This window comes from Archocentrus centrarchus, chromosome 5, assembly GCF_007364275.1.
Source record: "Archocentrus centrarchus isolate MPI-CPG fArcCen1 chromosome 5, fArcCen1, whole genome shotgun sequence".
Classification (NCBI taxonomy): Eukaryota; Metazoa; Chordata; class Actinopteri; order Cichliformes; family Cichlidae; genus Archocentrus; species Archocentrus centrarchus.
The window spans coordinates 32,014,056-32,041,197 of NC_044350.1; the positions used below are offsets into that span (position 1 = coordinate 32,014,056).

The 27,142-nt window shown below is 41.6% G+C and overlaps 1 protein-coding gene across 1 annotated transcript in view; it reads right to left on the minus strand.

The window, feature by feature from the left end:
- Positions 1-9,483: 9,483 nt before the first annotated feature.
- The window catches only part of ccdc71 (coiled-coil domain containing 71), a 31,490-nt gene continuing 13,831 nt past the window's right edge, over positions 9,484-27,142 (minus strand). The window contains exon 2 of the mRNA XM_030730229.1: positions 9,484-13,219. Within this exon, the coding sequence (XP_030586089.1) occupies positions 12,136-13,209 (1,074 nt within the window). The 5' untranslated portion in view covers positions 13,210-13,219 and the 3' untranslated portion in view covers positions 9,484-12,135. The remainder of the gene's footprint in view (positions 13,220-27,142) is intronic.

A 27,142-nucleotide genomic window follows, 5' to 3' on the forward strand; every position in this document is an offset into this window, starting at 1 on the left:
TTTTTTTTTCTCCCACACACGGTAGTTTTACCAGAATTGATCACTTTTTAATTGATTCTAAATTAATTTCACGTACTGTTGATTAAATGCATCACAGCATCTTAATTTCATATCACGCACCTCTCTTAATGAAGATTCATTTTAACCTTTATGCTCCTTCTTTTAACTGGAGATTTATGCCCTCCCTCAATTTGGACAAATCATTTCAGGACTATATCTCAGCCAAGATTTCAGATTTTCTTCTTTTTAATGACAATGGTGAAGTTTCAGACTCAGTTTTGTGGGAGTCATTGAAAGTGGTATTAAGGGATAACATTATTTCTTATCAGTCTTCAATCAAAAAGGTCAGATCACAGTGTCTTGCAGATATTCAGGCTGAATTGGTAGCGTTGGAGGACAACTATCGTAATACAAATGATGAAAATACTCTCAGCGCTATCTTGAAGATAAAATCTGAATACAATCATATGCTTGGGGAACAAGTTGCTTATTACGTTCAGAAACTTAAAAACATTTTGAATTGGGAGACAAGCCTGATAGACTCCTCTCCAGACAACTAAAAGGTACATTAGCAGACAGAGCAATTCACAGAAGATCTTCCCCTTCGGGCCAACTGTTAACTGACCCTAAACTTATAAATGAAACTTCTTTCAAATATTTCAATAATTTGTACTCTTCTAAGCCTAGTTCCACCAGTTCCGATGTTGGAGACTTCCTAAACAATTTAAACATTCCTGTTCTGAATGAATCTACTAAGGGAGACTTGGACTCTGATTTTACTCTTGAAGAAATCAAATCTGCAATCCGTTCATTTACTTGTGGGAAGGCGTGTGGTCCACATGGGTTTGGAATAGATTTCTCTAAAAGTCATTCAGATGTGATTGCCCCTCTTCTCCTGCGCATGGTGAAGTCTTCAGTGAAGGAGGGAGTATTTCCTCAGAGTTTGTATGATGCTAATATTTGCCTCCTTCTGAAAAAAGGACAAGGATTGCTCCAATGTTGCGTCATACCGTCCTTTAAGCTTACTTAACAGCGACCAAAAAATAGTTGCCAATGTATTAGCTAATCACCTAAACAAACTCATAGCTCAGGGCGGCTTCTCATCTAGGGCAGCATGACCGTGTGTGATTTTAGGCTCAGCAACCGAGAAGAGAGAATTCCCCCCGGCCCTTTCCTTCGGTTACAACCTGTCTGTCAGACCATGGCAGAAAGCTACATGCACCACACAGCAGGCAGAGGGCACCCATTACCCCCCCAAGTGGAGTAGTGCGGTAGGCGTTGCTGCAGTGATCGGAATGCATTGAGGGGAGGGGGGGCGGTCATGCCATCCCAGATGGGCAGCCGCCCTGGGCGGAACCGCCACTGACTAAACGTAATGTACCAGACCAACCTCCCTGGTTCTGTGGTTATCTCGTTAGATGCTCAGCAGGCATTTGATCAAATTGAGTGGGAGTACTTGTTCGCAGTTCTCAAAAAAATATGGCTTCGGTGATTAATTTATGACATTATTAAAAATGCTCTATGCTCACTCCAAATCCTCAGTTTTGACTAATCATGACAGGTCCACTCCTTTTTTATTGCATCGCGGAACCAGACAGGGGTGCTGCCTCTCACCGTTGCTACTTGCATTGGCTTTGGAACCTCTTGCTATTTCCATCAGAACCCATCATTCAATCACCCGCATTTTGGACTATGCTACAGACAGTCCCATCGCCCTGTACGCAGATGACATTATCTTGACTCTTTCAGATGTTACAGTCTCTCTTTCCCCGCTTCTTACTTTAATAAAGAAATTTGGTCAGTTTTCCGGCTTTACTATTGATTGGGCCAAAAGTCTGTTTATGCCTGTTTCAGATGGTCTGGACACTGCTTTTCTTAATAAACTGCCATTCAAAGTTTCCACTAGTTATTTTGAGTATCTTGGGATAAACATTACAAGGCATCCTAAGCTCTTTTTTAAACATAACTTTCTCGATCCAATCAATAAACTTAAATCAATAGTGGAAAAGTGGAGTCTCCTCCCTCTTTCCTTGATTGGCTGCGTTAATGTTGTCAAGATGGTTGTCCTCCCTAAATTTACTTATCTTTTTCAAAATATACCCATTTATCTTACTGCCTCATTTTTTGAGATGATGAATTATAACTGAATATATTTTGTCTGGGCTGGTAAACATCCTACATTAGAATCTCAAAGTCCCATCTTCAGAAACCTACCGCTGAGGGTGGCTTCAGCCTCCCTGTTTTTTGCCATTATTACTGGGCCTGTAATGCCAGAGCCTGGGTTTTTTGGAGTCATGTCTAGTTGAGGGATAAAGAGGTGGACTCACCAGTGCCTAATTGGCCGCTGAATAAAAATCTTGCCTCCACAGTACTTACCACTTCCTCTCTATCTGCTGCTCTGTTTTCTAATCTCTCTTTTTCTTTCTATCAGCTGAAGGATAATTTCATGCTAAAAAATTCACTCAAGATTCTCAAGCAGATAAAGACTGTTCTGAATCTCCCTGGCTTCTCCATTTATGCTCCCATTTTGCAGAACTCAACATTTAAACAGGCACAATGGATGCTGTCTTTAAGCTTTGGTTAAATAAGGGCATAGCTGTTATTAAGGATCTATACATTAGTAATCACTTTGCCTCCTTTATGCAACTCCAAACAAAATTTAGACTCCCCTCTACCCACTTTTTCAGATATTTGCAAGTTTGTTACTTTGTCAGACAGCACCTCTCCCACTTTGAAACCCTACCTGAGCAGCACAGCTTTTATGAGCCTATAAAAAAGCCTCCTACCTCTAAACAGTTAATTTCTCATTTCGTCAGTTTTGTCAGTACGTCCCGTCCCTCTAATCGTTTAAAAGATGCCTGGTCTTCTGACATACTCGGTGAAATTTCAGATGAGTTGTGGGATAAGAGTCTGTCGAGAATCAAAACCTGTGCCATCAACTCTAGACCGCAACTTATTCAATTTAAAGTTGTCCATCGGCTGCATTTTTCTAAATCCAAACTTAAACTATTTCCATCTGTCTCTCCAATTTGTGACAAATGTAAATTAGATGATGGGACTCTGGACCACCTTTTTTTGCTCCTGCCCTAAACTTATGAACTTCTGGTGCAAGATATTTCAATTTTACAGTAATGTTTATGGCAGACACCTTATTCCTGACAACCATTTGATTATTCTGGGTTGCCCTAATTTTCTCCTACTCTTCCTGTGTCTCTCCAGCAGGCTCTTGTGTTTGGTTTGGTGGTTGCAAAGCGGGTTATTCTGAGGGAATGGAAATCCTCTACCCCCCCTTGTTTAAAAAAAATGGCTTAATGATATGGTCTCCAGTATTTATCTTTAAGAGATTTGATACTCTGTCAGACACTCAGCATAAGTTCCTTGATGTGTGGGGTCCTTTCAATAGGTACATAGAAAGTAATGGACCTAAAGGATTATTCTGACCATTCGGAACTGTTTTTTTTTTTTTTTTTTTTTAATGGTGCACTGTCTGTCCTACATTGTTTTTTTGAACTGCCTGTTGTCCCTTAGGTCTCTGTCTCGGGCATAATTGCCCACTCTGGACTAACATGCACATTTTTTATCCACCTTTGTCAATATACTCATAGGCTGACAGACTGGTTTTTTTGTTGTTTTTTTTTTTTTTTGCTTTTAATGTTTTTTTTCTTTCATTTCCTCATTTCTCGAGAAATTATGAAGTATTAAAAAAAAAAAGTGTAATTCATCACTCCAGAGAACACGTCTCCACTGCTCCAGTGTCCAGTGATGGTATACTTTATACTAGGGATGGCACGATACCACTTTTTTATGTCCAATACCGATACCGATATTTTACATTTAGATATCGGCCGATACCGATATAAATCCGATATTTAAAAAGAAGAAGTCAACAGTCTCTCACACAACAAAATCAAAGTCTTTTAGTGGTCCCACATACAAGACTAAGGACCAGGGCGGGCAGAGCTTTTTAGGCAGTGGCACCAAAGCTCTGGAACTGTTTACCACTCCAGCTCCATTTAGCTGACTCTGTGGCGTCATTTAAAAAATAGTTGAAAACGTTTCTGTTTAACCAGGCTTTCTGGTTTCTGACTTTATTTTTATTCTTTTTCTTTTAATATGGTAATGTTATGTTTTTAACATAGTGTTTTCTGGGGGTGGGGGGTGATATTGTGTTTTAATTATTGTACAGCGCTTTTCTGTCTGTGAAAAACGCTATATAAATAAACTTTACGTACTTACAACAATAACTATCACCTGAATCCTGTTGCTTCTGTGTGAGAAGGTGATGCTTATGGCATGTTGCAAATTTCATTAGGGCTGCAACTATCGATTATTTTAGCAGTGGTGTATTCTATTTATATTGATTACCCAAGTAACTGGATAAGAAATACTTTTTTTCATATTAACAGTTCATCTGCATAGTTTAACTTCTGTACTGCAGTTTTTCCCTGTGTGAAACAAACAGGGTGGATGGAGCAGCTACAAAGTTCTCTTTTCTTCACTTACTGATCAGGTGGTTGATGAAGGATCTTCAGCTGTTTCCCAGTAAAGGTTTATGGAGGTTACAGGGACGAAAAGGCTTCTTTTGGACACTAGAAAAACATTTCCTTCTGCTCCATCTGAGCGCGCCGGCTCCGCCTCTTTCCGCTTGTGCAGACAGACTGCACGTAAATCAGCTGACTGCTGCTGTTGCGTCATCAGTGTTCACGTGAAAAACTAGGGGCTGCGTGCGCAATCTTGTAATGCTTTATATTTACAAGCATTCTCCTAAATACGTTTCTACTGCAGGTCTATATTTAGTCACAAATCAGGGATTAACGTATCAAAAATATTTTGACGGGGAAGGGGTTCTTCCGGTACCGGACGGTCACCAGTGCTAATAGCTGCGCTCGCTAGCAGTATGTCTGGGAGCTGAAGTAGAGAAAAATGATTCTCAGCACAGTGAGCACAACACACAAACAAGGCAGAGAGCGGTGGAGGTGGAAAAGCATGTCAGTGATGATCGCTCAGTGTCAAAGGGAATCAGTCGCATCGACGGAGGATCTGAGGGGGTTGTTTTCTAACTCCTGATCCCCCACTCCATTCCAGTAGGTGGTGGTAATGCAGCTCTAAGCTGGTTTGGTCAACCGCAAACCCACAAGAAGAAGAAGATGACTGAGCCCTGTAATGCAGCTAATGTGAGCGAAACGTTATTTAATATATCGGATTACATTTTTTAAATTTCTTTCTGATATCCGATCCAGTAATTTAGGCCAGTATTGGACCGATACCGATACTGAATATCGGATCAGCGCATCCCTACTTTACACCTCTACATTAAACACTTTGCATTGTGCTTGGTGATGTAAGGCCTGGATGCAGCTGCTCAGCCATAGAAACCCATTCCATGAAGCTCTCTACACACTGTTCTTGAGCTAATCTGAAGGTCACTTGAAGTCCAGATTTTAGTAGCACTCAACTCTGTACACAGTTGGCGACCTCTGCGCACTATGCGCCTCAGCATCCGCTGACCCCACTTTGTGATTTTATGTGGCCTACCACTTCGTGGCTGAGTTGCTGTCATTCCCAATCACTTCCACTAACAGTTGACTGTGAAATTTTAGTAGTGAGGAAATTTCATGACCGGACTTGTTGCACAAAAAACATTAAGCCGACTTAATAACAAAAATGGCTTTTAAGCCATTTTTCCAAGTTGGGTGGGCTGCAACCTTTGAAAAGCTAACCAACCTTTAGCCATCACTGAGTTTAATACTTTTTTCCCCTTACTACAACAGTTTTTTCTTTCCTAGTATTTGATGATACAGCAGTAACCTTTGAGTCATCATTTTTAATCATCATAATTTATTTTGATGTTGTTTCTAGAAATTATATTTCCTAGTTCGGTCTTAATAAATAAGCATCTCAGTAGTCATCTTGAAACACCACCAGGCATTTATTTTGAAGTGTTATCTAAAATATCTTCAACTGCAATGTTCAAATATGTCAGCATGTCAGTTATCTTGACATGCTGACATCAATCTCAGCCCAAGTACTGTTCCAATTTAAAGTATGCATCAAGTCAAGTATGTTCAAAATCCTTTTGAGGATGCATTGGGTGGCCACTTGTGCGTACTTGGTGCCAGTTTTAACAGTATGAACAGTTTACCCTGTCTGGAATAGGGTTACTGGGGCCCCACCCTGGAGCCAGGCCTGGGTAGGGAGCTCAAAAAAGAGCACCTGGTAGCTGGGCCTTAGCCTGTGGGGCCCAGCTGGGCAAGGCCCAGAGAAGAGACATGGGACCGCCCTCCTTTAAGCCCACCACCCACAGGAGGCGTCAGGTGCAATGTGTGTCGGGTGGCAGCCGAGGGCAGAGGCCCTGGCGGACCAATCCTTAGCTATCAAAGTTGGCTATTGGGACATGGAACATCACATCTCTGGTGGGGAAGTATCTGAGCTAGTGCGGGAGGTTGAGTGATACTGGCTAGATATAGTCGGGCTCACCTTAACACACGTCCGGGGCTCTGGAACTAGTCTCCTGAAGAGGGGCTGGACTTTGTTCTGGTCTGGAGTCACCTTTGGTGAGCGGTATCCTTGTATCCCTTCGGCTTGCTGCCTGTATGTCAGTGGACGAGAGGTTTGCTTCCCTGTGCCTTCGGCCAGTGAATGGGTCCTGACTGCCACTTATGCGCCAAATGACAGTTCAGAATACCCAGTCTTCTTGGAGTTGCTGGGCGAGGTGCTCCATCTGGTGACTCTGTCATCTTAGTTGTCCCCCAGTCCATGACATGTTCAACCTCTGGCACAACTTCAAAAGCATTCCAAGGGAGGCTGAGGACATTGAGTCTGAATGTACCATGGTCCACACCTCCATTGTTGAGGCCGCTGCACAGAACTGCAGTTGCAAGGTGGTTGGTGCCTGTCGTGGTGGTAATCCCCGAACCAGATGGTGGACACCGGAGTCCGATTTGGCTTGGTTAGCCTGTGGGACTTTGGAGGCCAAGTGAAAAGTGGCTTGGGTGGTGGCTGAGGCAAAAACTCGGGTATGGGAGGAGTTCGGTGAGGCCACGGAAAAAGACTTTGACAGCCTTGAAACAATTCTGGCAATTCATCAAGCAAATTAGTAGAGGAAAGCAGTGCTCTATTCACATAGTCTATATTATTGCGGACGCTGCACCAGTCTGATGTTGCAAAGAGAGTTCAGCATAAAAGCAAAGCTGTTTGATTTCCCAGTCAATCTACATGGTCACCTATGGTCACAAGCTTTGGGTAGTGACTGAAAGAATGAGATCACGGATACAAGCCATGAGCCAGGAAATGAGCTTCCTCTGAATGGGGGCTGTCTTCTCTCTCAGAGATGGGGTGGAGAGTGCAGTTATTCAGGAATGGTTTAGACCAGGACTCTTCAACTCCCGGCCTCGAGAGCCAGTGTCCTGCAGGTTTTAGATGTCCCTGATCAACACACCTGAATCAAATGGCTGAATTACCTCCTCAGTATGCACTCAAGTTCTCCAGAGTCCTGCTAATGACTTCTATATGTGATTCAGGTGTGTTGAAGCAGAGACACATCTAAAATTTGCAGGACAACTGGCTCTCGAGGCCTGGAGTTGAAACCCCTGGTTTAGACAAAGGTCGCTACTCATCCATATCAAAAGGAGTCAGTTGAGGTGTTTCAGGCATCTGACTAGGATGCCTCCTGGGTGAGGTGTTACAGGTTATGTATTACTGGGAGGAAGCCCTAGGACAGACACAGGACAGAGAGATTATGGTGCCGTTTACACGAGGCCGTTTTCACTGGAAACGGTGTCGTTTTGATGCGTTTCAGCCTTTCGTTTACACGATGGCATTTCAGAAACGATCCGCGTTTACACGAGGACATGTGAAACGATGAAAACGATGTAGTTCCCATGCCAGGCCACAAGTTGGCGTTGGTTTTCTCTTTGCAGTTTGTTTACGCAAGACGCGCATGCGTGGAGTGACACAGTAGGTAGTGCGGCAAATTGTTCATTACTTACAAAACGGCCAATGTGAGAGGTTTTGTGTGGACAGATGATGAGGTTGGATCGCTGCTGCACACAACGCTGAATTACAAAACGGTAAAAACACAGGAAAAGCATAAGAAGCACTCGTGAATCCGCGAGTACTGTTTATCAGTTTGCGCGTGCGCGAAAAACTGGCCGTCGCAACCATAGTGCGCATGTGCGAGTCGAGCGTTTTCAAATCACCCCGGTTTCAAGTGTTTACACGAAAACGCAAGCCGGTGCGTTTCTGAAACGCTCCACTCTGGACCCCGTTTCTGAAACACATCGTTTTCACTCTGTTGTCGTGTAAACAGAAGGGCGAAACGCATCAAAACGACACCGTTGTCGTGTAAACGCAAGGCCGAAACGCATCAAAACGACACCGTTTCAAAATGAAAACGGTCTCGTGTAAACGGCACCTAAATCTCTCAGCTGGCCTGGGATCATCCTGGTGTCCACCCGGATAAGCTGGAGGTGGTGGTCAGGCAAGGGAGTTCTGGGTTTCTCTGCTTGGGCTGCTGCCCCTGGAAAAAAAAAAAAAAAAAAAATGGAGTATTGCTAATATGGAAAACATTTTTGCTACAATATGTATTATGTCTTTACTAACCCTGGGGTGACAGTATTTGGATGAACATTTAGGGCAAAATAGTTTTTCAGAAGGGAACAAGCTGTAATGTTACCTTAAGTTCTACATTTTGTTTTCATTAATCATGGGAGGATATCCCCATTGGGGGATGGTCTTGTGGACAGATTTTACAGACATAGCCAGGTGGAAGAGGGTTTTTGCTTTGGTGGTTTCAAGATCGCAGCTCTGCTTTTTTGCAGATGATCTGATGCTGCTGGATTCATCAGGTGGTGGCATGCACCGAGGCAGTTTGCAGCTGAGTGTCAAGTAGCGGGGAAGAAAATTAGCACCTCCAAGTCTCAGCCAGGAAAGGGTCCTGAGATGAATTGTTGTCCCAAGAGCTGCTGTATTTAATTATCCCAGGGTCTTGTTCACACGTGAGGGGCGAGTGGAGTACAAGACTGACATACTGATTCATTATTTCAGCAGTGAAATGGACATTTCTGTAGAGAAGAGAAAGCGGCATGTGAAAGTGAAGCTGTGCCCTCACCTATGGCCACAAGCTCTGGGTACTGACCACAAGAATGACAAAAGCAACAGACTTTCCTCTAAAGGTTGGCTGGGGTCTCCCTAAAAGATAGTGCCAGGACATGCTGGAGAGAGAATACCTATTGGCTGAGAACACCTCTATATCGCCCCGAAAGAAGGAGCTGAGGATGTGGCTGGAGAGACGAATGTCTGGGCTTGTCTGCTTAGGCTGCTGCCCCCATGACTGGGCCCCAGATAAACAACAGATAATGGTCAATAACACAAGACCTCGTGAGCCAGGATTACTATAGGATTACAGAGTAATCGTGTCTTATACAGAACCTGCTTTAGTGCATCTACAGGTGACAAAAAAAAAACTGTACAGATACATTTCAGATCAGTTTTATTGAACAAAAACATTTTTCAAAGATCATGTAGGAAATACATTATTATACAAGTGTCACACAAACAAGACTAACAGAAAGCAGATCTAGAAAAGGGCAAGAGTCATGATAGGCCAGTCGAGAGGGGGTACAAGAAAACAGACTGTCTCAGAATGAAAAATTTATCAGAACTGATGTGGGAAATCTGTAAAGGTGTATGCCAAACAGCAGATGTGGTCTCAGTTCAAACAAGGTGGGAGGTGGGGGTAAGATTTCTAATTCAATCAATCGTGCACTGGCTTCAAAACCTAAAAGCACAGATTTCCAGATCAAATTTGATGTTTTCTTTTTGCCATGGATCCCACATGAGAAAACAGCATTTAAACATCAAAACAGATATTTGGAAATCCAAAGCCTGCCATTATTTACTGAGCTGCAGATTTCTTCTTGGGGTTGTATAACTTAATTTAATGGTGTTGCAGTCAGTAAAAGCTTCAGAAAAAAAGTCTTTAAAAGGTTTTTGGGGTTTTTTTTGTCAAACTAATGTTGGCACTCAATATTTGGTGGAATGTGTTTTTCTGGAGGAAAATGCAGATGTTTGTCACAGATAACATGAAAACAGATTCCCTTGGTTCCTCAGTAGAAACCCTTTGGAAAACACAAGGCGGTTTGGCACGCTCATCCCAACCTGCAAGAGGCAGTAGAGCTATCGATCCCTCAACAGGACATTCCTGCTCGTAAATGCATCAATTTTAGCTAGAAGAGAAAACCAAGACATTCTTGCGCCAGTCTTTTCATTCAGCACCACCGTTGGAAGGTTAGCACCTGTAGAGAAAACCAGCGTGGAGTCAAAGAAATCAGAGTTTTAGAGTTCAAATGATTTCTAAATGCTGCAGCGCAAACGAACATTAAAGACTTTTGTGTCAGGAACAGGTGACAGTGACGCACTGTCACACTATCAAAGTGCATTTTGTTTAGCCTGAAGGTGGGCCACAACACTTAAATCAAAGCTGAGAAGTTCAAGGAATCATGAAGATTTCACTGGGCCAATTCAGCTCAACAGAGCAGATAACCAATGAGTTCTGGTGGCAGATTAAACTTAATGTGACGCCGGACAGGAAATGAACAGGCCTGCAGCTAAAGTAAACAAATTCCACCACAAATCCCATTAAATCATCCAAACAAATGTGTTACACCAGGACTCCTGTGTGATTTCTGCCTGTTACGTACTGGACAATAAGAAATCTGGAGCAGCAGCTGAGTACATGCATTGGACATTTATTCCTTTTTCACATGAAACATCTTTAAGTCATGAATCAGAGCCACGCGCTGTGAATTGGAAAAAACGCCAAAATTCATAAACTAAAGGTCGTATCATCTGGGTTTTTAAATGGCAAGGACATGAGAAAATATTTCAGATTTAAGTTCAAATTCTTTAATATCAAATCAGAGAACCCATTATGCTTTTCATTTTCTACCATATATACACTGTTACATGCTTATTATAAACATGATCACAGATTCAAATGAATTCCCGTGAGACAAAACCTCAGGCTTCAGAATTTTTTTTCTTCTCTTGGCTTTGTGTGATGTCAATGAGAGAGGATGTCCTTATACGGCCATCTCAGACACACAGTTTTGACTGTTATCACAGGAGCCTCACCCACTGGCTGTATGTGAGGGGCAGCCAATCAGAAGAAAGATGGCTTATAAAGGGGAGGGTGGCCTTAAAGGACGACCAGCTAAACTGGCTGGTTTCAGATGGCAGGTGCACCAATGCTCAGTGTAATATAAACAGGAATTATTTTGAACTGTGAATCATGCAAGGCTAGAATAACAATATGGAGCTGAAATGAGCATAATAAGTCCCCCTTAAAGACTAAAAAGGCCAAAAGACCTCTTCCGTACTTGTTTTCTTTAACCGATTCATATGTTATCATTTTAAGACAAATATTGTTTAACACACACTTTGTTTTTGTCTGTTGATTCTCTAAACCTAAGGAACACTTTGTGATGGATTTTCGTTTTAAATGTTTGGTTCAATGCTGTGCTCATGCCCAGAATGCCATTCTGATTTCCAGTGGAAACAAAAACTACACAAAAGGAAGACTCGCTTTTTCCCCCTCCTTTAATTTAGCTCATTTATAGGAACCAAACAGTGGGATACTGTTGTCCCAGCACTAGCTTCATTTTTTTTTTTTCCCTTCTTTCCAGTGGAAAATGTGGTGTCGCAGAGTGATGTAGCAAATAAAAATAACAAAAAACCCAAAAAACAAAACATTTTAACAAATGGCGTTCTACTTCAAATGAGTTTAAATACTCTACACCCAACGAACCGTTAAAGGTGCTGATTCTGGTACAAGCTCAATTGCGTCCCAAACAACTCAAAGCAGAAGAATGTTTGGTTGAAGTTTTGCGTAGCATAAATGAACATCAACAGTGAAAATGTACCAGCATTTGGCCGATAGTCATTTCCCAGCCTGCTAGGAAAACCACCACCTAACTTCAAATGCCTTAAAATCCCAGGTGCCTGTGTCAGAAACCAGCAGTTCCACAAACAGACCAACTTCTTGTCCATATCCAACACTCGGATGCCTACTGGTGGAGGCCACTGTAAAACACTAACATGTGCTAAAGGAAATAAATTGTGAGTTCAGGGGAATTGTCACTTGTTCTGGTATCTGAAGCCTCTCAGCACATGGTTGAGAGGTTGGATCTGAATCACTGGAGAAAGATTGACCTGTAGGATCTTTTGCGCTTTTCTGCACGCCTCCGTCACAGACCGAGAGTCATCCACCTTTATCACTTTACACCTAAAACTTTTCTTGTCCTTCCAGCCATTTCTCTGCCGGGTTGGGTTGCTTAGTTCCTTGGGGCCACGAACGTCTCTGTGGAGGCCATTGCTCCTCCAGCCGTTGCTGGTCAGCTCTGTGTGAGTCTGTGGGAATGCCCGGCCATTAGCATAGAAGACCGGTGCAGAGTCTCCGATGAGAGCGCCGTCTAGTCGGATGGGACAGGACAGGCTCTTCTGGCTGAACAAGGCCACAGCTTTGGTGGGTGCCCCGCCACCGTTCTGAGAAGGCTGAGAAGGTATTCCTGAAAGCGCTGGGGGGTGCTGTTGCTGTAAAAAGCCACCTGAGGGCGCCTCAGAGGATGAGTGTGGAGCAGTGTGGATCTGGAGTCTGGCCGTGTGGAAGCCAGATAGACCTTCAATACTAGTCAGTCTGAGGCACTGCTGCACATCCACCTTTGATTTCTCCACAGTCCGACTGGGTGTCCTGCTACAGATTAGGATGCGGTGGTCCACCAGCGGTTCTGGAGGCCTCATGCCTTGAATCCTGGGGTTGCTCCTCTCAGAGGTGCTCCAGGATGGGTGCACCTCCCTCTTCTTGGTCAGAGGCCTCCTTCTCCGCCTCTTAGCGGTGGGTTTGACATTTCTGTTTGGTGGTTTCAGCATATCTTCAGTCAGGGGTTGGCTTGTGCAGGAGCGGTAGCCGTATACATCCTTGCTGCGCAGCACAATTGGCTTGTGACCCTCCTCACTTATCTCCTGCAGGAAGGTGACAAGTTCCTCAGTGCTCGAAAGGTCACAGGACACTGGGCTGAGAATCTTCAAAGCATCAAGGAGGACATTATGCCCTGCTGTTGAGATGCGGGACCAGGAGTGAACAGCCCTCCGCTCTTCATTGGCGAATGCCAATGGCCGGCCGACCGTGGAACCTCGTGCCTCGTCAGCCATATCTTGAATTCTGTGAGGAGGAAACAGGAACATATTCAGTTAAATATAATCACTGAAAATAATGAATTATAACCTAGCTCTCAGTCTGGGTTCAGGAGACATACCTACTCTACTTTTACAATTAGGATCCAGTCTTTCCTTAATTTCTGTCTTCTCTATCCTGTAATTAGTTTTTTGTCCTTATTTCCCTTTGCTTTCCTTTTTTGTTGCCATGTTCAGGGACATGGTGATAAATATCAATTTGTTCAGGATGTATTAGCTTAAGGTGGGAACTGGGTGGCTGGCATTCTAAAGAGAAGGAACTTCCTTAAACTTTCTTTAAACTTTAAAGAAATGCAAGTTAGCACCTACTGGACTGGAGTGTGTATCAGTCATTTAAAAAAAAACAAAAAAAACCCTAAATTCTAAAAAACTCTCAGTCGCTGCGACAGATTCACTTTGACACTTAAAGTGGATCATCGCTGACATGGTTTTCCACGCCTCCACCGCTCTCTACCATATTTGTGTGTTGTGCTCACTGTGCTGAGAATTTCAGCTGGTTTTTTTTTTCTTCTCTACTTCAGCTTCCAGTTTAACCGCGCTTTACTAGCGAGTGCCGCCATTAGCACTAGTGATTGTCTGGTACCGGAAGGACCCTTCCCCCATCACACTTTAATCCGTGACTAAATATAGACCTGCAGTAGAAACGAGTTTAGGATAATGCTTGTGAATACAAAGGATTACAACATTGCGCTCTTGCAGCCCCCAGTTTTTCAACATAAACACTGATAACACGACGACAGCAGTCAGCTGTTCTACGTGCAGTCTGTCTGCACAAGTACAAAGAGGCAGTGAGACGGTGAGCTCAGATGGAAAGAAGCTTCCAAAAGAAGCTTTTTTCGTCCCTGTAACCTCCATTAAACGTTTACTGGGAAACTGCTGGAGGTCCTTCATCAACCACCTGATCAATAAGTGAAGAAAAGAGAACATTGTAGCTGCTCCATCCACCCTGTTTGTTTCACACAGGGAAAAACTGCAGTATGGAAGTTAAAATATGCAGATGAACTGTTAATACGAAAAAAGTATTTATCCGATTACTCGAGTAATCGATGGACTAATGCATAGTATACTCGATTACTAAAATAATCGATAGCTGCAGCCCTAGTTTAGTTGTTTTTTTGCATGGTCCCAACAAACAAACTAAAATTCACAACAACAGAATGACAATTAAAACTGTTTGGATTCTTTTCTGCACATGTATAGTGGTGGTAACAAGTTGTTATGTGGCATGTGTCAGCAGCTAGACTAATTAAAACAATAAAGAAAATAAGTAAAGTTTATTTATATATTTATGCAGTGCTTTTCACAGACAAAAAGTCACAAAGTGCTATACGCCACTTAAAAGCTTTCAGTCTCTGTAAATGTTAGCTGCCCAGTAACTGAATTTATAATTATAAATTCCAGAAATGTATGATTTACCATGAGGTTGACACAGCTGTTTTGATATGTGCTGAAGTAATGAGGTTACTGGAATAATGATTACTGCATGTTGAATCAAACATCAGTCCATTTTTCCCCTCAGTAACACTCAGCTCAGACTTGCCACTGCTTGCCATTTGATAGTTAGTCATCTACATTAAATACATGAGACCTTGTTTTAGTGAAACAAGCCCCACCAAACTGCCAGCTATGCTTTATCAACCTCACTTCAACATCAGATTCAGTTGTGCTCAAGCTTATCTGTCCTCTGATATGCAAACCCTTGGATGCTAACAGGACTCTAGCTAAAAGGGTTCTTATTAATACTTACAGGTTGAATCAAAATGTCAACATGAGAAATATGGTACTTCTGTGAGAGACGTAACAAGTTACATCTTATTTGTTCAGTTGGTTATTAGTTTACATATCTGCAAGGTTTTCACCCAGATTTCTGCGGTGGTTCTTAGCCTCTTTTTCTGGACCTCTCCATGGTGGTTCTGTCTTTCTGGTGGTTGAGCCTCTTTGTGATGGTTTTGAATCTCTGTGGTGGTTCTAGGTCTCTGGTTCTTAGTCTCTCTGTTGTGATTTTGATACTCCGATACCGCCGGGATGTAAATTTTTTCTGGCTAGAACCCTGCACTTTCTTTGCTTGGTGGGTGACGACAGAATCCAGAGGGAGCTAGACAGACTGACTGGGTTTGTGTCGCATACAAATGATGTCACAGGACTTTCAGACTGTCTTGCTGGGGCGGTACTCAATCCTAATATGAAACTACTGAAACAGAGTAGATCAGAGTTGAGTCGAGCCAAGTAGGTACTAGTAGAAAAAAGGCATTTGTGGTAATTCAGATCCACTCCACAGTGGTTCTGAGTCTCTTTGTGGCGATTCCAACACTCTGTGGTGGCTCCGCGCCCCTTTTTTGGTGGTTCTGTGTCTCTGTGTAGAGATGTACAACTGTTTATTTTCACCCTGGAACTCTAGTATAATAGTGACAGCGAGCGTTTTCTTTATCTTTGCCAAGGATAAAGCACGTGCCTGTATTTTATCATGTAGGATTTGTGTAATCTACAGTAGCTGGTGATGGTCACAAGTTACAGAGAAACACAAAGATTTGTCAAGAAATGCAATACAGGCCCACTGAGGGCATGCTTCATGCTCTTTTGTCCACAGTCACCTGCTAAAAGGGCCACCCTGAGCCAGGAAAGACCCTTATCATACTTATTATAGAATTTACTGCACTGGTCACGACTGCAATCCATCAGTGTTTTTCCTGCATAGAGAACTGAAAACTTTTGGTGCCACCCAAGGAGGATTTAGTGAAGAGTCATATTGTTTACCAGCATTGTAATAAATAAAAAATTTAAACTGACTGGTAAACATAAATATTGGTTGTGGTTGAATAAATGAAACCCAAAACACAGTAAAACAAGATTTTTGAAGTTGCAGAGAACCACAGCCTTCAAGAGGTCCCATATGATTTTTTTTTTTCTTTTTTTTTTTTTTTAATGGGATTATGGGTGGATGGGGTTTTTATAAACTCTAGGGTGTAAAGTATGAGCTGTGAAAATCTGAAGTCTCGTGCCGCTGGCATTCTTCTAGGACCCCTTTCAGCTCAACAAGCCAGTAAGGATTTCACTCTCTAAACAGAAAACAGGTAACCAATAGGAGTTAAGCTAAAAATTCAACCATAGTCCTGACCCTTGCTGTTCACTCCTCCCTATGTCAATGCAAACCTGGATTATCATAGTGAGCTGTATTATAGGCTGTATTTGAAGAAAGAAAACTTGCAGAACACATAACCTGTTGCTACTGCCTCACTAGATTAGTTTGTGAGACAGGTTTAGACCTGTTAACTGTGAATCACAGTCAAACTCTGTGTTCTCAAAGGTAAAGTTAGTGTTTCGTTTGCTTTTTTTTTGGGGGGGGTGGCAGTGGAGTCTGGTGGGTTTAACGGGAGAAACAGAACGCCTGTTTCTAAATTTAAAGAGATGCGTGACAATAAATTAAAATATTTTAACTATAACTTACAATTGGACATGCAAGATGAGAATGGGCCTCATTCACAAACGTGCCAATCTGTGCGTAAACTGTGTAACAAATGAGAACTGTCAACATTTCTGTCCCTGAATTTGTTATGAAGAAATTTAGAACTGTCTCAGACCACGTGAAGAAACAAATGACACCCTGGCTAGGGTTGGGTATTGACTGAATTACATCAGTATTACTGATGAATCGGTGCCAGATTTTAGTACCAGAACACATCTGAGTTAGACGAAGAAAAGAACATGACCATGTGACATTGCTCCTGCAACATGTTGAAGCCAGACAAAAAACTCAAAGCAGTCTCAGATGTGGCTCCACTTTTAAAAACTTGGTACGGTCAACACTCTGCAAAATTTGTAGCCCAAAATGCAGAGCTGGCAATGACAGCACATCTAATCTGAGGAAACACTTGATCAAAACACACAATATACACTATATTGCCAAAAGTATTCACTGATCCATCCAAATCATTGCATTCATTTTGCCAACTTTCTGCAGAGTCAATCACGACAGACCTCCAACCTTCATGTGGCCTTCAGATTAGCTCAAGAACAGAGAGCACAGAGCTTCATGGAATGAGTTTCCATCCCTGAGCAGCTGCATCCAAGCCTTACATCCCCATGGGTAATGGCAAAGCATCTGATCCATTGGTGTGGCTTAGAGGACTGGAGACATGTTCTCTGGAGTGATGAATCACGCTTCTCCATCTGGCAATCCAATGGATGAGTCTGGGTTTGATGGTTGCCGGCAGAACGGTACTTGTCTGACTGCATTGTGCCAAATGTGAAGTTTGGTGGGGGTGGGGGGTGGAGTTTTGTTTGTTTTGCTTTTTTTTCTTTTCCCCAGGAGTTGGGCTCAGCCCTTCAGTTCCAGTGAAAGGAACTCTTAATGCTTCAGCATACCAAGACTTTTTGGACAATTTCATGGTCCCAACTCTGTGGGAACAGTTTGGGGATGGCCCCTTCCTGTTCCAACATGACTGCACACCCGACACAAAGCAGCTCCATAAAGACATGAATGAACCAGTTTGGTGTGGAAGAACTTGACTGGCCTGCACAGAGTCCTGACCTCAGCCTGATAGAACACCTTTGGGATAAATTAGAGCAGAGACTATGAGCCAGGCCTTCTCTCCAACATCAGTGTCTGACCTCACAAGTGTGCTTCTGGAAGAATGGTCAAAAATTCCCATAAACACTCCTAAACCTGTGGAAAGCCTTCCCAGAAGAGTTGAAGCTGTTATAGCTGCAAAGAGTGGGCCGACATAAATTAAACCCTATGGATTAAGAATGGGGTGTCACACAAGTTCATATGCGTGTGAAGGCAGATGAGTGAATACTTTTGGCAATGTAGTCTATCTAAAACCTGAAGTGTGTATCACATTTGATATCTGGAATAGGGCTGCAACGACTAGTCGACATTGTCGACAATAAAAATAGTTGACGACGAATTTAATTGTTGATAATAGTCGTTTATTATTACTGGTGATTTTTTTTTTTTTTTTAAACGTAGTGAGACATCTTCCTGTCTGTCTATCTCTGGCGAGCTTCACGCATGTGCAATCCGGTTGTTAAGTGATGACGTAGAACTCCATTTGCGGGTCCAAACTGTCACGTGATCAATTTTCCGCAATGCTGTGTCCCTGGTTGTTTTATCTCGAAAAAAAACACACTCAGCTGTGATTTTACCGATGAGAAAGGGTAGCGGAAATGGCTGCAGTTGATAAGGTATGTTACAATCATCTTTAATAGTGAACAGTCATTGGTTATACCATTGCTGTTTATTTAGAAGCATTTGGACCCAGAAATGATGTCCGACTTAAAGACCGGATAGCATTCAGCGGCACGTTTAGTGATGGGATACTGGTGAAACTGTGCCAACTTTGTTTTACAGGGACGAAAAAGTACTATATACTTTTTTTTTATGGTTGGAAAAATGGACTGTTAAAGTTATATCAGTAGCAAACCTGATTAAAAGTTTTGAATGAAGTATGTGTTACTACCACATTTTAAATAACCTTATGCAGGGCTTTCAAATTATGCCGGTGGCAGGCGCATTTTCCACCTACTCCACCATTCTGCGCCGTCTACTTTTTTATTTTCCAAAAAAAAAAAAAAAAAAAAAAAATTTTTGCGCAGTCCACCTTCTCCATATCCAGCGCCATTTTAAGCCAAAACTCTGAACATATCTGCTGTCAAACAGGTTGTGTGGTTCAGTATAAGTCACTATGGTGATAGTCAGATTAAGAGAGAACTGCTTTCGTGACACAGAAAACTGACTTTAAGCTCAACATAAATCGCCAATCATAAACCTCACTTCGTAGTACACCCCCTCTGGTCTCTTTCTGCAGCCACACGGTAAACTGAATCAGTTGCACCACTCCTGTTGACAGCATCATTATTATTATTATTATTGTGATTATTAGGTCTTAGTGGTAGAATTTAGGACCTTTATTGCACATTGATCAAATGTGAAAATTCACAGAGTTACAGCTCAAAGGCCCAATGTAAGCCAGGAAAAACTCTTAATCGTCTTTTACTGAAGGGCTTGGCTGCATCCATTTGCATGTGATGGCCTTCGGGCTGACAGAGAAAAAAGATTTTTTACAGCTATTCATTCTGAGCCATTTGTTTGTCTTTAAACATTGATTTACAACATTGAAAAATATTAAAAAGGACAAGCCCAGATTATGAAAAGGTTGGCTGTTTTTTTCCTTCCTCCAAGATTCACTCAAGCCCGATAACCTCTGAATAAAATTTAAACATTGGAGCCACAAAATAAACCTTTCCTCAAGTCCTTCAGCTTTATGGCCCTGCATCAGTATCTCACTATGCAGAGAGGGGGATTGTGGGAACTCGCACACACAAAGGAAGAAAGCACAATTAATTAGAAAAACAAAGCAAAATTAAAAAAGTAAAAATCTAAAAATACCAAGTTAAAAAAGGAAGTAAAAATTATATTAAAATGGCTTGAACGAGAAAGGGAAGGACAGCAGAATTTGCCAGATAGAGGAGGAAGTGTGAGGAAAACAGAGACCAAATAAGCCCAAACAATGGGCTGTAGGGAGAGTTTTTAATGATTTTTAACACTGTTTTGCTTCACTAAACATCAGTTTTTAGATTTTAATCACTTCTGTCTATGTTGTCAGGGTAAAGCAGAAAGACCGACAACAGGACAAACCAAAGTCGCCCACATTAACGGCTGTTCTACGTATTTTTTCCCCAGCGTCCCCTGGTGGCAGTACACAGTTACAACATGTAGCAAAGGTCATCAACAGCCATAATGACCAGGGTTTTTAACTGCATGGATAAATGGTGCCAAAGTAATTGACAAAAAAAAAAGCAATTCAATCCCTCTCTGAATGTCAGTACGTCCCTTTCTACCCTTATACCATTCATCCAAGCTGCATGGGCAGCAGTTTGTCTTCTGCTTCATCCTCTACTCATTCATAAACAAGACGACAAGATACTTGAACTCCTCCATTTGCCGCAACTCCTCCCCAACCCTATGTGGGCACTCAAAGAACCATGACCCTAGACTCTGCAGATGTGTTCAATGTAAAAAAAAAACAAAAAACAAAAAAAAAGGTTAATGATAAATACATAAACTCTGACTGAACATGTAAGCAAATTGGCCTGATTCATGTCTTCCATGTCTCTATGTATGCATTTGAGTGGCCTAAATTTTAGCATCAAGGTGTGAACATGAAGCTCCGAATAGATGCCTGCACACCCTCTGATTTGTTTGTGACAATACAACTACTGTGTGCCAACTTTGCATGAATCCTTCAGCTGGCCTCCCAAATGGAGTTTTGGGGGGGGGGGGGTGTCTGTGGTATCTGCAGCAGCCCATGACCACAAGCGAGTATAATTCCTGCCTTAGTTACCATCCAGAAGCAGACTGCACCAGACTCACGGTGGGTTTATGAATAATTTCAGTTTGCCTTCTTGAGTCAGGTTATTCAGCTTTTTGTGCTCCTTAGCCTCCCCTCTTACAGCATCGCCGTAGGTGGTGTAGGTGGTGACACGCACCAACACTGAAAAAAAAAGTTTATTCTTATGTCTCAATATTCTTAAAGAGAAAACAAATGTTAATAGGATACATTTATATTTAAACTGTGAGGTACACTATAAAGTTACTAAATCTGCTGAAATGTCTCTAATTTCTTAATACGGGCCCAGTTCAACAATATCTTCATAAAGCACCGTGGAAATAAACTGAAAATGCTTCTGCTGACAGTGAGTCCTCTGAAACTCACTTCTGTTCTCTGTGGGCCTAGAAGATTTGATTGCTCAGCTGACATTTGACTCATCACATGAGTATGAACTGGACGACATTTTAGACCAAGAAATCCAAAACTAACCATCTCAAGCTGTCTCTCTACCTCCATCAGACTGTTGAACAAAGAACCTCTGTGCTTTTAAACATTTAAATACATTAAATTACTTATGGACTTATAATGAACACCTGTACAATTTTCTAACTGATACTGTCTTACTCAGGACATCGCCTCATTTTTACATCTGATAGTCCATCTTTTAGATTGTTTTAGCTAATAGGACAACACAGACTCACTGCCTGTACTGTGGCCAAATTATGCTTACAGTACTGTGTAGTTCTGAGGAAGTAAAAGCCCTGCTAACATCTATGTCAACAACCGTGCTCATACGTCTGTCGGTTCTCAGCCATCCAGGTCATGGTAGTCTTGAGAGCTTGAAAAGGCGGTAACTGGACTTCATTAGGTTTTGACGTCTCTCATCCAAGAGGCTTCCTTCAGTTCTTTTCAAGCTCTCAAGGCAACTGTACTCCTAACTGTATTTTCAAAGAATCACATCTTTATGACTAGCTGAACAAAACCCAGCAGAGCCCAGAGCTAAATTATTTAAGACTGTAGCATCAACAAGTTTCAATCTAATTTTGTACAGTATTAAAAAATTAGTCTATAATGCTTTTCTGCCATTTTAAAAGCAAAAGAGAGATTTCTGTGCCAGTCTGTGCATGAGGGGCACAGGCAGTGACCTCAAACACTGCAGCACCATGCAGTACACGCGCACACACACACACACCTTTGCATTTTTGACTTTATAGAAAGCTCTGGGCTTTTTTTTGTTTTGTTTTTTTGTTTGTATCCCCCTCTGCCCTGACACTCAACAGGCATTTTCAGATTTAACCAGCTCTGAGTTTAGGTTTCATTTTTGTCAGACAGGAAAGGAAAAAGAAACATGAACTTGAACGGAAAGCCACCAAAAACACTTCTCAAATATTGGGGAAGTTAAATCTGAGACCCTAAATATATCACCAAACCCAGTTCACAAAACCACTGCAGGGAAAAAAAATAAATAAATAAATAAAATAAAATTATATATATATATATATATATATATATATATATATATATATATATATATATATATATATATATATTAATCTGACACAAAGTACAGCCTGAATGTGCTTTACTAGACTGACATTACTAGAACTGGAAGACCAAAATGAAAAGCCAGTCTGCCTCTTTGGTTAACGTTGTTTCACTTGCAGGTTTCATTCAGAGTGAAAATGCAGCTGCAGGCAGCAGATGCAGCTGTGTGATTAGAGAGCAGTTAATCAAAGCAGGCCGACACAACCATCTGGGATTGGCCAGTTCACCAGTGAATAGGGAGCACTTCATTTGATGCACCAGAGCAGACACTCGAGACAAAACAGCCAGATCGCATCTAAGATGCTGCTGTATACCAACATTATGATTATTATTCAAGCAATACCACAGCCCCAGATTTCACACATGCACACTACAAGAACTTGTACAACATTTATCAGTTCTCAAAGGTCCTGCCTTTGTTTCCACTGCTCTCCACCTGCTTTAAGAACACGCTGATGAAACTATATTTTCTTACTGCCTACGAGGTGATGTTAAGGGTGTTCTTCCACACCTGAATGGTTTGGTGGAAAAACCTCTGACTCATAATCAAGTTAGCGCAACTTGTTTGGAAGGGTAAGAAAGCTAGTATGACCCGATTACACAATGAAATACAAGAGCTTGATTGATGCAGAATGGGAACAGACATCTAACCTTTTGGCAGCAAAGCTGCAAAGGCAACAAGGACTTTTCACCAAGTTTTACACACCCAGGTATAAAGCAGTAAAGACCAGCTTTGTGATTTTCACAAAGAACAGTAAGCCATTCTCTGATGGGGAGTGTTTGGTGGACTCTACCTTTTTCCTCAGGGCTCAGAAGAAAAGAAAAAGGAAAAAAGAAAAGAAAAAGAAAGCAATTGAGAATGTATTCCTCTCCAGGAAAACTAACAAAACAGATCGAGAACACTGCAGCAAATGTAGAGCTTTGACTTTTTCTCTGGACAACAGCTGTGATGTCCATGACACAGTCCAGTTTACTCATCTTTGAAACAGTTTGAGATTATGGAGGAGTTGGCAGTAATGCGCTCAATGAAAGGGACTAGGTGATATGTTACCTGAGGTAAGTCCCTGCTTGGACAGGCTGAAGCTGAATGGGACAAACTGGCAGGTGTTACAACCAATGGCTAGCCACGTCTGACAGGGAAAAATGTCAGGACTTTTGAAGCAGATGCAAGATAAAGTGACTGAAATGAACCCAGAAGTGAATCTTTGATTTTGCATTATATTATACATCAGGAGGTGTTGTTGATGTTGTAACTATAATAATTAACTTCATGAGGGCTAGAGCACTGAATCAGTTTGTTGCACTTTTGGAAAAGCATGAAACTGAACACAGTGGCAGCAGTGTTGATTTCATTGACGAACTATTTTCGTCATAGTTTTCGTCGACGATCCTTTTATTCATGACGATAACGAGAGGATAACTAAATAAAAACTACTTAAAAGGATAAAAACAATGACGAAATTAATTGACACTTTCGTCAACGAATGAAAACGAGATGAAAATGCTTGGCGGGGATGACATCCAATTACACCCATTTACATTTTCGTCAAAAGACTATGACTAAAACTAAATCAAAATTTACTGTCAAAATTAACACTGGGTGACAGGCTACCACAAAGCTGTCAGGTGTCTCAGCCTGGGCTAAGTGCTTAAAAAAAAACCAAAAAAACCCCAAAAAGGAGCATGGGACCTGTGAGCAGAAATTCGAGAATTTAGTGAAAAGAAAGGAAAGGACATACCAGAGTTCTCCGATACAGAGTGGAAGGAAAGTCTTACATTTGCTGATGATGTGACTGCATTAATGAATGAACTAAACATCAATAAAGGGATCACATTGAACATGAAATGTACAGCCTGCTAAAGGCTTTCGTGAGAAAGTTGCAGTTTCTTTCAAGGCGACTGGAGGTCAATATTCTTACATGCCAACAGTGAAGATGTTGGTATGTGAACAAACGTTCTCAGTGATCAAACTGAACATAGACACATACAGATACTCTGTCAGTGATACTCAGCTGTCTGCTGTCATTTGCATTGAACCTAACTTTAATGAACTTCTTCAAAACCAAAATAGACTAGAGTTCTTTAATGAACAAGACCCATCACTGATGGAGATATCCTCCCGCAATTAATGAAAATATAAAATAAATATGAAAGTCAGAAAAACCCTTCAGCAGACACCTTATTACCTTCTGCAAAACTATTATGCCCTAATTTGGAGACCTTGACCGAAAACTTTAGTCATCCCTGGGTTAGTAAAGATATAATACAGATTCCAGCAAAAAAAATGTTTTCACTATTAACAATACTCAGTCCACAGAGCAGAAAGGTAAAGCCTGGACCGACGGAGAGACGGATGCTATGATGACAATATCCTCTTATTTTATTTTGAGCAGGCGGATTAAAAACTGCAGATAAAGCAATTAAACTACAAGAAAAATAGCAGTAGCACTTTGTATGCAGTTTAAAGTGAAATTTTGCAAAACATGCACATGTTCACAATGCATGGGCTGCAGCATCATCAGATGGAGCTGCAGCCCTGACATAATTATAGAAAAATGCCATACAACATAACCTGAAGTGCACCTCTGGAGAAACACCATTCCTTCCCTGCATTTCCCGCTACTTTCCCCAAGTTTGTACAAAGAAGTGAAAAAACTAGGAGGGACAAATGTGTTGCACCTTAAAACTGACCACAGCAAAGAGTAGGACCCAGGAGGGAAACAAGTCCCAGCATTTTTGTATGTGTCCACCACTGCATGTAAAACACCGGGACATGACTGAAAGGTAATTAAAACACGTAATGCTCCTGCATAAAGCATAAACTGCGGCAACAATGGTGGTCACTTACATAGGTTACATTGTAGCTCTGCAAAGTCCCAGTGCTGAAGTCTGAATCAGGGGTAAACTGGAGGAAGAGGCTGGGGAGAAGGAGGTCTGGGCTCCACTGCTCAGGACGTCGCCCCCCGCGACCCAGATAAGAGGAAGAAAATGGGTGGATGGATTGTTTCGATGTGTGTCATGAATTGTAGAGCATCATTCATAATGCCCGCGCACAATGCACCACACTTTTAAGTCACAATTTATTCATTTTTCGAATGTGATTTTCTCAGATTCAATGATATATTTAAACATCACTTGATTTCAAAATTTTTTTCTTCGTTGTTCTGAGTGTAACGTGCAGTGTTCATAATGCACAATGCGTGGTGCAGCACAGTTAAGCAGCATTTAAAGTGCGATTCATTATAGAAGAGTGTGATTACAGGGTTCATACAGGAATCCTAGAGTTAAATTTACTACCTTTTACTACCTTTTTTTACTACCTCTAAAATATTTTTACTACCAGGATGAAATCAAGCAGCAGCCTTTTTTGGGGCAGCAGTGGATTCACAGCAATAAGCCATGTAAGATGATCGCCCATCTCTCACGAAAGACAAAACTTTATTCCACTTACTTGAAGGTGTAACTGTGACTTTGTCTTGACTAAGACCTCATACACATTAATATTCCAAACACATTTCAAAAAGTGGCGCAGTGGGTAGGTGCCCGTCTTGCCGGTTTGAGTCCCTGTCCCTGTCTTGCGATGTGTCCTTGGGCAAGACACTTAAACCACATTGCCTAATGGTAGTGCCGGTCTCTGGCTGCATGACCGCAGATGCTCGTCTCTGGATCATTTCGTTGTGTGCCTTGTGCGCAACAATGACAATGAGTTGAATCTATCTAAATTTGTTTTTTAAGAATATAAACAAAATGCAATGAAATTCAAGTTTCACAAGCCGATTATTTATTTCCCAATAAAATATAGGAATATTGGTTTGCTGCTGAGGTGTGACGGCAATACTTGTGCTCGTAGCTGACCTTGAGGTTGCAGTTGCAGTGCTTTGTGTAGCACCAAAAAACAAAATAGGGATGTGCTCCCCACGCGCAAATCTGCTGCTGGTGAACGGTGGATGCTCAGTGTGATTTGACACACCGTTTCAGGTCAAAGTTATATTTTTTTCTGCACACTTTACAAAACGCCTCTCGATCATTCCCCATGACCGGCTTAACCCTGTGGGGTCCGGGGTATATTTGGCCATTTTTGACTATTTTTGGTTTAGCTTCATAGTTGACCTTAGAATCTGTTTACCTTGCCTTGTTTGGTATCATTTTTTTTCAGCACAACCTTGTGTGTGACTGTATACTTATTCTTTCATTTTGACATACTGTATTAAGACATTGGACTTACAATCACATAAAAACATAAGATCAGAGTAGAAAAAAGTCAGATTTTTTTTTTACTGTAAAAATCAGAAACATGCTTAACGAATTATTTTTACAATTAAAATGCAAATGTAAGTTGTAAATTTGCAAAACGTGTGTAAAAATATAGTAAATAATAAAGTTAAATACTACTATTCACATCAGGCCTCAGGTGTTTTTGTGTACGACTATTTGCAGAGCAATCAGGACTCACATTAAGATGCTACACAAATAATTTATGCCACCTCAAAAAACAGTTTCTGTCCTCCACAAGACTGAGGGGCCCATCACAGGCAAAACTTGCCAGTAATGTCTCTTTTACCACTTTTTCACCTGCTCCGCAGCAGCCAAATGCACCCAAATGCATCGTGTTACCGCAAAATTTTCTGATTGGTTGATTTTTCCACCAATAGGAAAGGGGTTGTCGGGAGTTTTTTTTTTTTTTTAGCGAGCACTTCCTGTTAGCAAACCTCACATTTTCGCCGTTTATTTCTGCACAAAACGCACATCGAAGGTGAGGACAATATATCCAGAAAAAAGCATGGCATAAGTTATTGGGCATAACTCTGGTTTTACTTGGCCTATCAACGTAATTTAAAAACTGGTACATAGTTTGAAGTCTGCACTTTTGATTCATGACAGCAGCGTCCCGATGCTACGTCATCTAAAATCGTCGATGTCATTTTGACGCACCAGCGTGTCCGTGCACTCCAGAGGGTTCGAATGCCGGGTCATCGAGCCAAAGTTGTGAAAACTACATTTTCCCATGACGAGGC